The following is a 14990-nucleotide window of genomic DNA, read 5'->3' as shown; positions in this document are numbered from 1 at the left end:
CAGAAACTGGAAAGTGCTAGAGGATGCTGGAAGCTTCTAGAAGGTTCACTCCTGATGCAAATATTGTTTTGACTAGCTCAAGGTCATGTTGAGCCAGGAGAGATAAATGCCTGAGATCAGTGAACTACTCTCTCTCTCTCTCTTACTTTCATTTGTACCTCATGTGTCTCATGTGTGTACCTCATGTACCTCAAGTTTTTTTCTGAAGCTTTTGTAACATCTCTGATGGTGCTGTCTGTGACATCATTCGAAGAAGAAATCCTACCCAGTTTCAATTTCTGAAATTGAACTATCATCAACAATGATGGAGTATGGGCCGAGACTAACACAGCTGCCCTCTTTTCATCTGTGATGTGAAAAGAACATTAGAAAATAAAACAGAAGCTCTAGTAGTACAATGTAGCACAATTTCCCCATGTGTGATGTCATTGGAACAAGAACTCATAGCCAGTCTATGGGTTTCAGCTTCAATTTTGATGGGCTAAGGAGTGTGGCCAACACAGTTGCATTCTTTTCATCTGAAACTTTGTTTACTCTTATGGATATTCTGAATCATTACAGTGGTACCTCGGGTTACAGATGCTTCAGGTTACAGATGCCGCTAACCCAGAAAGAGTACCTCGGGTTAAGAACTTCGCTTCAGGATAAGAACAGAAATCACGCGGCTGCGGCACCGCGGCAGGGGGAGGCCCCATTAGCTAAAGTAGTACCTCAGGTTAAGAACTGTTTCAAGTTAAGAACAGACCTCCAGAACGAATTAAGTTCTTAGCCCGAGCTACCACTGTATTAGGAAGGACAGCCACACAACAGGCAAGACTGAGTGTCAAAACTTACCACTGAAAATTGCCTTATAACATTGAGATAAGTATAAAAGTTTCCTACACTGTAAGATCACCCCCATCTGTAACTCTTACGATAATTTCCTTTTTTTCTTCTTAATGAAATTACATGTGAATATGTTAATTTATTCTGGTCAAATTTGCTACTGTCTAATCAAGTATTCTAGGTTGTGATAAGCAAGGCTAAAAAGCTGTGATGACAGAAGCAACAGCAATATAATGACAGGAATTATTTCACAATGTCAAGTTAGTCTAGTTGCTGGATAAATTAAATCACAATGTTTCTGGAAGCACTCAGATAAGGAACTGTGTTCCAGTCACTGTTGAATATTTATCACAAAACAAGATCCTGTTTTAGAAAAAAAACATTTCCTTACATGATAACTGCAAGGCAGTTTATTACTCCCCAAGAGTAATAAACAAACTTCCATTCTTTCAATGTCATTTATTAATAAAAGCGGTATCTATACATCGACCTAACACTCACCACCATGAAAGTGGTTCAAGGCCCTAATTGCAATTTTCACATTTGGGAGGAATATTGCTGAACCTCAAAAAAGCAAAAGAACAATTATCTTGTTCTACAATAGAGCAAATGGAGTTTAATCAAAGAAGAACCATGACAGACCTCAATTTGGCTCCACATTTTGGACCGCAGAAGTGGTATCAAGCTCTTGAGCATTGATCTCAATCTGCCACAATTCTCTACCCAGGGCAATTCACCTGCTCTGGGCTTCTGATCCACCCACTGTGAGTCGGAAGCTACTTTCAAGTATTGCACATCCATAGTCGTATTTTCTTCTCAATCAGTCGATGGAATAAATCCAGTTCTCACCTACAGGTCAATGAGGTCTTCTCCTTTGCTTATGTCTGAACCTGCATATTTCTGTCTGCCCTATGGGCCTGGAATTACTAGAAGTTCTGGTTCTGACATATTCTTGAAGTGTTTGACCATTTACACCATATGAGTAAATGGGGTCAGCTATAGAAATGGAAACCTTATTTTGCTAATGCAAGCATGTGACATTTTCATGAAGGATAAAGCATTAGGAGAGATTTCGGAGGGTTCCAGTTCCATTTTGGCCCACAGAGTTGAAGATGAGTTAATCATGTGCGTCAACTGTTTTAATTGGAAAGCCTTGGAGTACAACTTATGATTTGGGTGGTGGATACAGCTTTTACCTCTAGAAATAATATCTTAATACAATAATAATGCATAGGAATACAGTATAAAAAACACAAAACAGATACTGAAAATAAGAACCAAAAATAAATGAACAATCAATAATCCCCCATCCCATGAGTTGGGCCTGGAAATGAGTGCAGTTGGGCTTGGTGTAATATGACCGAAGAATCTTGCCCTGGCCACCGAGTTCTGCACTAACTGACGTTCCTCAATTGTCTTCAGAGCTCTGAGTAGAACACCTTACAGTAATCTAACCTAGAGGTACCCAGAGCTTAGACAACAGTAGTTAGGCTGTCTGTGTCCAGATAGGCGTAGAGCTAGGCCATCATCTGAAGTCAATGGAAGGTACTCTGTGCCACTGATGCCACCTTAGCCTCAAGCGACAGCAAAGCATCCAGACGTACCCCTAAGTAAAAGATATCTGCCTCTTGGGTCTTCCAGTGAGTCTTTAATAACAAGGGGAAACATTCATGCTATAAGCACTGTATCCACTGCAGAGAATCAGGATTAGCCCTGATAAATATGGGTGGATGAACACTTTCCCATGCATTGCATGATGTAATATGCCTGTCTGGAGTGAGTAAAAATATTCATGTGAGAATATAGACATCAGCTATAACATCAACCTGTTGGGTACAGAATGCATCCTTCCAGTAAAACAATATATGGGAACTACTATAATATTCAAGACCAATTAGCAATTAGACCTTCATATTTTTCTACTAATGATGCTTCATTTTCATCACCTACTGGGGGAAAAATAGGTTCCCAGCCTTTGTTCCAGGACATCCAGTAACAATTTTCCACGTATCATCATCCAGCATAGCTGAATTCTCTCTATATAAGGTTTCTCTTCCTGAAGGATGCTCAGAGGTGCATACGAGCGAAAGAAGATATTTCGATCGACTCTTTGGGAGACCAATTTCTATTACACTAGGTAAGAAAAAGGCCTTGACATGCTCATCTACGAAGCTATGTTCATTGTTTTGTTCAGGAGTGGGAAAGGTGGCCTAGAAGGCACACTGCAGGCGGGTTTTAAAACAGCCAGTTTTTGAATAGCTAAACTTTGTCATTTCTTTTCTTTCATATTTGATTTCAATTTTTTTCCGTCTTTGATAAAATAAACCTTTTCCATGTTTAGCAACACTTTTCTCCTTGTGTGCCCACCCTGGAATTTTATTTCTCTATGCAGATATTCATTTTTGTGAATAAATATTTAACCTTTGTGTGACTCCTTCTCCTAAATTCTAGTCATGGCAGCCATATTCTTTTCCTGCATTTCACTGGCAGCCAATCATCTTTGAGCACAAGCTCTCTGACTATAGATGTGGTGGCTGAGCTGTGGATTGGCTGCATCAATTCAGAGTACAGAAGGCTGAAGAGATGACTGTATGTAACAGCCATGCTGAAATTCAGGTTACAATGCTTTCTCCAGAATTTATTGGGACACCTGAAAGAGAAAGGAGGGTGTGACTTGAATTTTATGTATTTCTTAATCCATCTGTTTGACTTTAAGGATGGGCACAGAGGCCTGTCTTTTTCCTCTTTGCTCATCCCTTTTTCCTTTTGTATCATTACAATCTTCAGCCTGCGAGTAGGGAATACCTTTTTTTCAGTTGGTTGTACTTATGCTGCCCTGGGAGTCAAACACTGTTCCTTCTTTCTGGCAATAAAAATACAATGGCAATAATCAAGAAATTCCTGGTATTTCATGACAACCTGAATTAGCTGCCTGAGGAGGCCACCACACTCTGACTAAGGTTAACAGTTTGGCACTTTGGGAAGTAATGTCTTGACTTTCAGTATTCTGATTTGGGGAACACACTTCTGTTTATTTCTGCTGTGGTGACATGAAGAATAATGGTGTCATTCATTGTCTTTGCAGAGGCTAATTTTTGTGTGATTTTTGAGGTGCTTATTAGTCTCTGAAACTTAGTTTTATCCTTTTCATCAATATATATGATTGTATGGGGTGGAGGAAGAGAGATGGGAATGGGGAAGGGCCAAAACACTATGCTAGACAATAAAGGCGTACCTTGGATCCGAACGCCTTGCGAGTCAAACATTTTTGCCCCTGAATGCTGTAAACCTGGAAGTGAGTGTTTCGGTTTGTGAACGTGCTTTGGAAATTGAACATCTGGTGCAACTTTTCCGGCTTCCTGCAGCCAATCAGGAGCTGTGCCTTGGTTTCCAAACATTTTGGAAGTTGAATGGAGTTCTGAAACGGATTCCGTTTGACTTCTGAGGTACCACAGTACTGAAGTAGATGGGACAGTGTCTTACGGCAGTGTTAGGCAGCCTCATAACTTCCTAATGAGGGAATTGCGATTACTATTTGAGCAAGGCTGTCAAAGCCCTTTTCAGATTTTTCCTTGATATTTCCTAGGAACTGGGTTATATAATAAATCTGATGGAAAAAGGGAAAGCATGAAAATGCTCTATTGAACTTTACACTGTTTCCTGTTTTTTCTGCACAGAACAACCACCAAGAGCCACAGCGAGCCATGGCTGCCAAGGGGCCCTGTCCTTTATGGCTGCTCTTGGTTTTGCTCTCCTGGATGGTGCTGGAGACTGAAGCCTCCTGGGATTTCCAATCCTTCAAACACGAGTATGTCGATTACCCGAAGACTCAAGTCAAAGATTACTGCGAGTATATAATCAAGAAAAAAGGCCTGGTTCCCAACCCCGAACGCACTTTCGTTCATGTCTCAGACCAAGATCTTAAAGAAATCTGCACTTTTTCTGGCCGCCCATACACTGGTGCCATGTTGAGCTCATCAGAATTTCCAGTCACTGACTGTGTAAGATTTAAATTCGCCTACCACGATATAGACTACAGTAGGAGAATTTCGCTTAGATGTGAGAAAGGATACCCAATTGAATTAAGATATTGAATGCCATTGTTGCACCAGCAGACTTCTGCTCAGGCAACAAATATCCGCTACCATCCTCTCCGACACTCAGCAGCCCCCTACACTTTCCCCCTCCTGCACTCCATCCCTCTCAAGAAACCTCTCAAGGTAGCCCCCCAATCTTCCAGGGCAGGTCTGGGCAAAGACAAGAGGATTGCAAGAAGGCGGAGTTGAAGAAGTCCTTTTACATAAGCAAATATCTGTTTTACCTGCTCACAAGTCACCATTGGATTGCCACCAGGATTTCTTCCTTCTTGAGGGTGAAAAGGCCACTCTGATCACTTTGGGCCTCCACTTTGTCCCACTGCTCATCTTCTAACTCGCTTTTCATAATATAAACGTATGATCTCATTCCTTTTCTCATGATTCTTGCTGCTGTGGGATCACACAGTTATTTGTAGCTGGTAGCTTATTTAAACCCGGCCTCTTTTCTAACTCTTCCACCTTGTGACTCAGATAAGCAGAAATGGAATATATATTTCTTATATACAGCTTTATTCTTTCCCGGCTTTTTTCTCTGTACCACTCTGTTTCTTGTAAAACTGAAATTATGTCAATAAAATAGCAACATTAGAAATCCATGAAACTGTCTGTGGCTTTATGGTCTACTTCCATTTGTTTTTCTCGCAGCACTGCCAGTTCTGTGCTTTTCTCACTCACCAAAATAATGTCAGGGATGTGGCTGAATAGAACACCGGGAATAGTCTGACTCTGGAGATGAAGGGATGTCAGTACAGAGGGAGCCAGAGTCTAACTCTGGAGATGAAGGATTGCAGCCACAGACAGAGCAGGAGTGGGTTAGTTCATCCCCCCTTCATCAAGAGTTCCCAGACTCAGATAGAGCAGCAGGCTCGGAAAGCTCACAGGTAGAGGGAGGGGAGGAGATGGATGACATTGAGGGGGGAGGCAGCATTTAGAAGGCTCTTTGATAGTGGGGGGGGAGTTCACCCACCTTCTCCCCGAACCAGAAGAGATGAAAGTGTTAAAATGCAATGGATATATATATAAGAGGAAGTTCTGGAATTTGGCACCCTTCTTGGTGCAAAAGGGGCAGGGACTCAGAGTGACCAACTCGTAGCAAAGAGCGACAGACTCGGAGCCGCTCTCTGTATGTTAATTGTAAATAAACGTGTCATTAAACTGACAGGGACTCATTAATTCTTATTGGGGCTTGCTTGATTGCCTGTCTGAGATCATTACACTACTTGATGAATGGTGTCTCCCTAAACAAAACACTAACCTTTTTAAAGAGATTTTTTTTTGTTTACCTACAGCTCATACTTAAAAATATGGCAATTTGCAAAACTTAGGCAAAACAGTTTGTGGAAATGGAGCCAAAGACAGTAGAACCAGCTACTTCTAGTTTTGTCCCATTTCCCAAGCACTCACTCTCCGCCCTGAATTCTGCAAGGCCAACCCTGAATCTGAGAAGGAAGTTGACAACCAGGGAAACCCCCTGGGCTGGCATAAGAAAGGAGGCAGGTGATGGCTGACAGGGGTCAGGTTGCATTTCTTGGGGCAGTGCTCCTTTGATCCGGAAGGACCAGCCTCCACTGGTTTCTCCTAGCACCGTCAGGGACTAATCTGATTGGTGACCTGAGAATTCCATTTGGACCTTGGGGAAAAGTCAAATAGAATGGGGTCCTGCAAGTTGGCCGTGTGCCAGAGGCCAGAAGCTGTGTCCCCCATAGAATAAAAGGCCAGGCAAAGCATTGACAGGGTGTCATCTGGAGCTGCAGGCAGACAGAGAGGAGCAAGAGAGAAGACTGGAGGCTAAATAAAGGAAACAGTAAGTTACCGGGATTGATTGTTGTTGCACAAGAGCGTAACAGTTATTGAAAGTTGACAGCAACAATGGATCTATTACAGTTTGTGGAAGGTGGGAGTAAAAATCTATACAGAATTAACACTGCAAACTAAGCACATTATATATAAAGAAATCTTGGGTAGGACTGCCATATCCAGAAACAAAAGTTTTTGGCATTTTTTACAAATTAAGTGTTTGAGCTGTTTTGAAGGAAATTCACCTAAATCAACATTTCTGACATGGGTTGTCATGTGTCCAGATTTTCCTGGACATTTCAGGAAATTCCACTCAGACACTGGCCAAATCCCAGCTGTGTCCGGGAAATTCGAGACTTATGGCGACCCTAATCTTGGGTAAAGGAACATTTCAGTGAACATTACTTGCTTGTAGGGCTTTTTTCAGCCAGAACTCCCTGGAACTCGGTCCTGGCATCTCTCATGAGGGCACCATTGCCATTTAAAGTGAAGAAGAGAGGTGTTTGTGATGAGTTCTGGCACCTCTTTTTCTAGAAAAATAGCCTTTATGCTTGGGAAGCATAAGTAGAATGTAAAACATGTTGTTGCTTGCCAAGGCCCCCATATTGTTTTTGTTTAGTCGTTTAGTCCTGTCCGACTCTTTGTGACCCCATGGATCAGAGGAAAGGCCCCCATTATTGTCCACCTAATGGACAATAAACACACGGACATGAGTGTTTTGGTTTATGGGTTCCAATAAGCCACAACTTTATTGGTTACAGATATGAGCTGTTTGGCTTTGGGCGAAACCAGGCTATATCTTGACTCCTGCCTGTCTGCTGGGAGTCCATCTAAGGGTAATCCACCATTAGGGGGTGCCCTATGACTTACATCAATTAGGGACACCCCGAGGGGTCCCCGTAAGGGTTGTGACATGGCCCTAGCCCAAGTCCCGTCATTGGACAGAATTCACAACCCCGGATCCCTTTAACAGGATACCCTTACTGAGGAGGGACAGGCGGAGGCTACAACCTCCCCTCCATACAAACAAAGGCTAACCGCCACTCAAGCCCAAAGGGCTTGCCGCCAACACCCTCACACCTGCAACCAGTCCCTGATGCACTCTAAAGGGTATCATAGATGGGACAGTGTCTTACGGCAGTGTTAGGCAGCCTCATAACTTCCTAATGAGGGAATTGCGATTACTATTTGAGCAAGGCTGTCAAAGCCCTTTTCAGATTTTTCCTTGATATTTCCTAGGAACTGGGTTATATAATAAATCTGATGGAAAAAGGGAAAGCATGAAAATGCTCTATTGAACTTTACACTGTTTCCTGTTTTTTCTGCACAGAACAACCACCAAGAGCCACAGCGAGCCATGGCTGCCAAGGGGCCCTGTCCTTTATGGCTGCTCTTGGTTTTGCTCTCCTGGATGGTGCTGGGGACTGAAGCCTCCTGGGATTTCCAATCCTTCAAACACGAGTATGTTGATTACCCGAAGACTCAAGTCAAAGATTACTGCGAGTATATAATCAAGAAAAAAGGCCTGGTTCCCAACCCCGAACGCACTTTCGTTCATGTCTCAGACCAAGATCTTAAAGAAATCTGCACTTTTTCTGGCCGCCCATACACTGGTGCCATGTTGAGCTCATCAGATTTTCTAGTCACCGACTGTGTAAGATTTAAATTCGCCTACCACGATATAGACTACAGTAGGAGAATTTCGCTTAGATGTGAGAAAGGATACCCAATTGAATTAAGATATTGAATGCCATTGTTGCACAAGCAGACTTCTGCTCAGGCAACAAACCTCCGCTACCATCCTCTCCGACACTCAGCAGCCCCTTACACCTTCCCCCTCCTGGACTCCATCCCTCTCAAGAAACCTCTCAAGGTAGTCCCCCAATCTTCCAGGGCAGGTCTGGGCAAAGGCAAGAGGATTGCAAGAAGGAGGAGTTGAAGAAGTCCTTTTACTTAAGCAAATATGTATTTTACCTACTCACAAGTCACCATTGGATTTCCACCAGGATTCCTTCCTTCTTGAGGGTGAAAAGGCCACTCTGATCACTTTGGGCCTCCGCTTTGTCCCACCGCTGATCTCCAACCTTGCTTTTCATCATATAAAAGTATGATCTCATACTTTATTCTTTCCCGGCTTTTTTCTCTGTATCACTCTGTTTCTTTTAAAACCGAAATTATGTCAATAAAATAGCAACATTAGAAATCCATGAAACTGTCTGTGGCTTTATGGTCTACTTCCATTTGTTTTTCTCGCAGCACTGCCAGTTCTGTGCTTTTCTCACTCACCAAAATAATGTCAGGGATGTGGCTGGATAGAACACCTGGGAAGAGTCTGACTCTGGAGATGAAGGAATGCCAGTACAGAGGAAGCCAGAGTCTGACTCTGGAGAGGAGGGACTGCAGCCACAGACAGAGCAGGAGTGGGTTAGTTCATCCCCCCTTCATCAAGAGTTCCCAGACTCAGATAGAGCAGCAGACTCGGAAAGCTCACAGGAGAAGGGAGGGGAGGAGATGGATGACACTGAGGGGGGAGGCAGCATTTAGAAGGCTCTTTGATAATGGGGGGGGAGTTCACCCACTTTCTCCCCGAACCAGAAGAGATGAAAGTGTTAAAATGCAATGGATATATATAAGAGAGGAAGTTCTGGAATTTGGCACCCTTCTTGGTGCAAAAGGGGCAGGGACTCAGACTGACCAGCTCGTAGCTAAGAGCAGCAGGTTCGGAGCCTCTCGCTGGATGTTAATTTTAAATAAACATGTCATAAAACTGTCAGGGACTCATTAATTCTTATTGGGGCTTGCTTGATTGCCTGTCTGAGATCATTACACTACTTGATGAAAGGTGTCTCCCTAAACAAAACACTAACCTTTTTAAAGAGATTTTTTTTTTGTTTACCTACAGATCATACTTAAAAATATGGCAATTTGCAAAACTTAGGCAAAACAGTTTGTGGAAATGGAGCCAAAGACAGTAGAACCAGCTACTTCTAGTTTCGTCCCATTTCCCAAGCACTCACTCTCCGCCCTGAATTCTGCAAGGCCAACCCTGAATCTGAGAAGGAAGTTGACAACCAGGGAAACCCCCTGGGCTGGCATAAGAAAGGAGGCAGGTGATGGCTGACTGGGGTCAGGTTGCATTTCTTGGGGCAGTGCTCCTTTGATCCGGAAGAACCAGCCTCCACTGGTTTCTCCTAGCACCGTCAGGGACTAATCTGATTGGTGTCCTGAGAATTCCATTTGGACCTTGGGGAAAAGTCAAATAGAATGGGGTCCTGCAAGTTGGCCGTGTGCCAGAGGCCAGAAGCTGTGTCCCCCATAGTATAAAAGGCCAGGCAAAGCATTGACAGGGTGTCATCTGGAGCTGCAGGCAGACAGAGAGGAGCAAGAGAGAAGACTGGAGGCTAAATAAAGGAAACAGTAAGTTATCGGGATTGATTGTTGTTGCACAAGAGCGTAACAGTTATTGAAAGTTGACAGCAACAATGGATCTATTTCAGTTTATGGAAGGTGGGAGTAAAAATCTATACAGAATTAACACTGCAAACTAAGCACATTATATATAAAGAAATCTTGGGTAGGACTGCCATATCCAGAAACAAAGGTTTTTGGCATTTTTTACAAATTAAGATTTTGAACTGTTTTTAAGGAAATTCACCTAGATCAACATTTCTGACATGGGTTGTCATGTGTCCAGATTTTCCTGGACATTTCAGGAAATTCCACTCAGACACTGGCCAAATCCCAGCTGTGCCCGCGAAATTCCAGACGTATGGCGACCCTAATGTTGGGTAAAGGAACATTTCAGTGAACATTACTTGCTTGTAGGGCTTTTTTCAGCCAGAACTCCCTGGAACTCGGTCCTGGCATCTCTCATGAGGGCACCATTGCCATTTAAAGTGAAGAAGAGAGGTGTTTGTGATGAGTTCTGGCACCTCTTTTTCTAGAAAAATAGCCTTTATGCTTGGGAAGCATAAGTAGAATGTAAAACATGTTGTTGCTTGCCAAGGCCCCCATATTGTTTTTGTTTAGTCGTTCAGTCCTGTCCGACTCTTTGTGACCCCATGGACCAGAGGAAGGGCCCCCAATATTGTCCACCTAATGGACAATAAACACACGGACATGAGTGTTTTGGTTTATGGGTTCCAATAAGCCACAACTTTATTGGTTACAGATATGAGCTGTTTGGCTTAGGCATTGGGCGAAACCAGGCTATATCTTGACTCTTGCCTGTCTGCTGGGAGTCCATCTAAGGGTAATCCACCATTAGGGGGTGCCCTATGACTTACATCAATTAGGGACACCCCGAGGGGTCCCCGTAAGGGTTGTGACATGGCCCTAGCCCACGTTCCGGCATTGGACAGAATTCACAACCCCGGATCCCTTTAACAGGATACCCTTAATGAGGAGAGGCAGGCGGAGGCTGCAACCTCCCCTCCATACAAACAAAGTCTAACCGCCACTCAAGCCCAAATGGCTTGCCGCCAACACCCTCACACCTGCAACCAGTCCCTGACGCACTCTGAAGTGTCATTCAACAGGGATCATTGCTGACATCATGAAGGTGTACCCCGTCACCGCGAGACAAGGCTTCCTTGTTGAAGGTGAAGACAGGTGATTGCTTTCTTTCTGGCTCTATTAATGGCCAGAAAGGAAAGCTAAGACCAGGCATCCCCAAACTCGGCGTTCCATTTGTGTAGGGACTACAATTCCCATCATCCCAGACCACTGGTCCTGTTAGCTAGGGATGAAGGGAGTTGTAGTCCCAAAACATCTGGAGGGCCGAGTAAGGTAAGCAGACTTATTATAAGGGGAATACTTTTTTTTTAAGAGGGGTGAACATACAGCATTGAACCACTAGATGGGGGAGCTGTTGTGTGTCCGAATTGCAACATGCAAAAGTGACTCCGATTTAGGTCTCATTAAATGCTACTAGGCAAGGGGAAATGAGTTAAACTGTATGTTTCAAATTTCCGTTTATTGAAAAGGCTATGTGAAAAAATTGATCATTGCAGGCAAATTTAGTAAAAGTTTGCATGCCTAAATGTTAGAGTGAATATGCCCCCCCCCCACAATCACCAGCCCCCAAAGATTTAACTTCCATGGACACTGAGGTGGGAGCACCCAATCCTGAATATGGCAACTTCAGAAAACAACCCCCCCCCCTCCCAAGGCATTAATTCACTCCCACAAAATCTCTGACATTCCCCCCCTAAAATGCAAATGAAATACTAAGCACAGGAATTTGCATATCATGAGGACTATCCCTTGTAAATGGTGATAGATGTATATTTTCTCTGTCTCTGGCCAGAGGAGGATAGAATCAAGAGACCCTCTTTTCCGTCACCCTATTTCAAATCTGCTATTCCTGTATCCCCTCTCTATCGTTTAGGGTCAGAGGTGGAGCTCAGATCCATTCATTCAGTCCCTTGCTCAGATATCGCTTCAGCGAGAAACTTACACAGTTTATACAAATATCCTATCGCTTGGCCTCATCTCCCTGACCCTCAACAATGGTCTAAGCTTCTTGTCTTATGTAGCATAATGCCAGAGGCATGGTGGGTAATTAATACAGTAGCCAACATCCGTAAGGTGGATGATGTTAATTATTTCACCGCCTACACTTGAAATTTGTCCCGTTGTCAAAAATATAATAATAGCGAAAATTCTACCCACTTGTGAAGGGTGTGCACAAATGGAGTGGTCATGCTCTATAAAATACATTGTGTGAATACTGTCCTCTGTAGACTGTTGTTGCATGACATTCACCACATTGTCGTTTATAAAGTACTGACTGGCAAGTGTCAATATTCACACAGACATGTGATCATGACTAGACAACATCCACCAAAACATTTGCAGATGAGAATTTGAAAGGATATACAGTGGTACCTCGGGTTAAGAACATAATTCATTCCAGAGGTCCATTCTTAACCTGAAACTGTTCTTAACCTGAGGTACCACTTTAGCTAATGGGATCTCCCACTGCCGCTGCCGCCGCGCCCCCACTCTGCAACTTCTGTTCTCATCCTGAAGCAAAGTTCTTTACCCAAGGTACAATTTCTGGGTGAGTGGACTCTGTAACCTGAAGCATCTGTAACCCGAGGTACCACTGTACAGTCATACATTGAGAGTCGAACGGAATCCATTCCGGAAGTCCGTTTGACTTCCAAAATGTTCAGAAACCAAAGCACGGCTTCTGACTGGGTGCCAAGCGGAAGCCACAGAAGCCCCGTTGGATGTTTGGGTTCCAAAGAATGTTTGCAAACCGGAACAGTCACTTCTGGGTTTGTGGCATTCAGGAGTCAAAACTTCCAAGTTCCAGGGCGTTTGGGATCCAAGGTACGACTGTACAGTATTTGTTTGAACTCCAAGCCGTTTCACAAAGAAAGCATTTATACATCCACTTTGCTTTTTTCCAGATATCTCTTTCAGGCAGCGGTCGCCCACGATGATGCCTTTCAAGGGATCTGGCCTTGTGCTCCTCACCTTTCTGGTTTCTGTGCTGGTCCTGGGAGCCTATTGTGCACCCAGCTATGAGACGTTTCTAACCCAGCACTATGATAATCCCAAGAGCAGCGTCGGCAAGCAGTATTGTGACATCATGATGAAAAGACGTGGGCTGGACAAACCAGCATGCAAGGAAGTGAACACCTTCATCCACAACACCAAGAATAACATCATAGCTGTGTGCACTGCATCTGGAGGGAAGGATTATGGGAAGGGGTTGAGGATCAGTCTCCGCCCCTTCACTGTCACCACCTGCAAGCACAAAGGCGGCTCAACTCGCCCACCTTGCAAGTACTCTGATAACAAATCCTCCAGATACATCGTCATTGCCTGTAATCAGGATGGGAAGCCTGTGCACTTTGATGAAAGCCTCATTGTACCATAGGATTTTCAAGGCCCAGATAAAAAAATTTATGTCATCTCCTACACCTTCACTGAAAATGTTTGATTTCTTTAGAAGCTTCCAGTTCTAAAACTGAATCAAGAAGAAATGTTTTAAAGAGTCTTTGCTAATTGTTAATTACCATGTTGATTCCCTGCATATGTATTTGTCCCATGTCTGAGCCCTGAAAGCTCAAGGGTACAGGAGTGTGTGTGTGTGTGTGTGTGTGTGTGTTTCTAATGCATGTGGAAATAAAAATCATTTGCTTTAATCACCCATATCCATACCTGTATCAGACAGCAACATGGCAGAACATTACACAAACCTGGGGAGATTGGAAGCTTTGGAGGAGTGGACCCTCTATTTCATAAAACAGTGTGAAATAATGAGTAGGAAACAGGTTATGAAATGGCTTTCAGATCAGGAAGCTTACCCTGTGCACAAGCCATAAGTCAATGTATTCCCCTTATGCTTATCTGAGTGTCGGGGACCGTGCTGAGGAGGGATGCACTGAGGAGGAACAGTGGGAGCCTCCGCCTGATCCGGATCCTGAATCTTCCCAGAGCAGTATAGATTTGGAACGGTGGTTTGCAGAAGGACATAGTTCAGAAGGCAGAAACTGGGAAATACTGGATGGGGAACAGCTAGGAGAAGAAGCACTGGGAGAGAGAGGGTTAACGGACTCACTGTCTCTGGAAAGCATTCATCCGCTCAGCCCAAGGTCAAGAAGATCTGATAAGGTGGCAACACAGAAAGCACAGTAGTTACAAGATACGGTAGTGACATGGGTGACTAGGGAGGAAGTGGGTGGAACCCTGAATTGGGAGCGCCACCATTCCTAGGAAATGGATTCTTTGTTCTCTCACTGTGATCATTAAACTTTCTAAGTGGTAAGAAGACTCCTTTTCCTTTGATCTGCTTATGTACGGCCAAAGGGGGAAAGATGCCGATTCACTGAAGTCTGACACTGAATCACAGTGGGAGGGGGCAGGGTCAGAAAAAGAAATGGGTTTCAATAAGCAACAACTGACACAAGACACTGACACAAAATGACTCCCCCTTCAATTCCTCTTTGTTTTATTTTAAAATCTCTGCCATCTGAAAAAAATCATTGTGGTAGACTCCCTTCGTTTGATTTCCCCCCTCTTTCTGTTCTGTGTAATTCTACTGCGGTGACACCATTGAAATCCCCCATGTAATCCATTCTTTTAACCAACACAAACAGGCTGCCTCATACTACATTTGCAGGTCTGGCAGGGAAATGCCTCCTCTTTCCTTTATATCTATCATAATTTTATGTTTCATTCTTGGCTCCCCCCCCCCCCCGCCAGATGAATTTAGAAATATCCATCTTCTGGTGTGCAGCCTGAATTATTTACAAT

The 14990-nt window shown here is 43.7% G+C and overlaps 1 protein-coding gene across 2 annotated transcripts; it reads left to right on the top strand.

Moving 5' to 3' along the window:
* Window positions 1-252: 252 nt before the first annotated feature.
* On the top strand, window positions 253-13877 carry LOC310662811 (angiogenin-3-like). 2 transcript variants are annotated; one of them, XM_083409960.1, is made up of 3 exons: window positions 253-2465; window positions 2790-2962; window positions 13152-13877. In XM_083409960.1, exons 2-3 carry the CDS (start codon window positions 2889-2891, stop codon window positions 13609-13611), a joined length of 534 nt encoding a protein of 177 aa, XP_083266086.1. In that variant the 5' UTR covers window positions 253-2465; window positions 2790-2888; the 3' UTR covers window positions 13612-13877. The 2 variants fall into 2 exon arrangements, 1 of the variants encoding a protein (XP_083266086.1); XR_014504320.1 differs by lacking the exon at window positions 13152-13877 and adding an exon at window positions 4503-5330 and having other exon boundaries at window positions 253-2962.
* The last annotated feature ends 1113 nt before the right edge of the window (window positions 13878-14990 follow it).

Source organism: Podarcis tiliguerta, assembly GCF_965153285.1.
Source record: "Podarcis tiliguerta genome assembly, chromosome: 13".
Classification (NCBI taxonomy): domain Eukaryota; kingdom Metazoa; phylum Chordata; class Lepidosauria; order Squamata; family Lacertidae; genus Podarcis; species Podarcis tiliguerta.
This window is presented reverse-complemented; position numbering and strand designations above follow the sequence as displayed.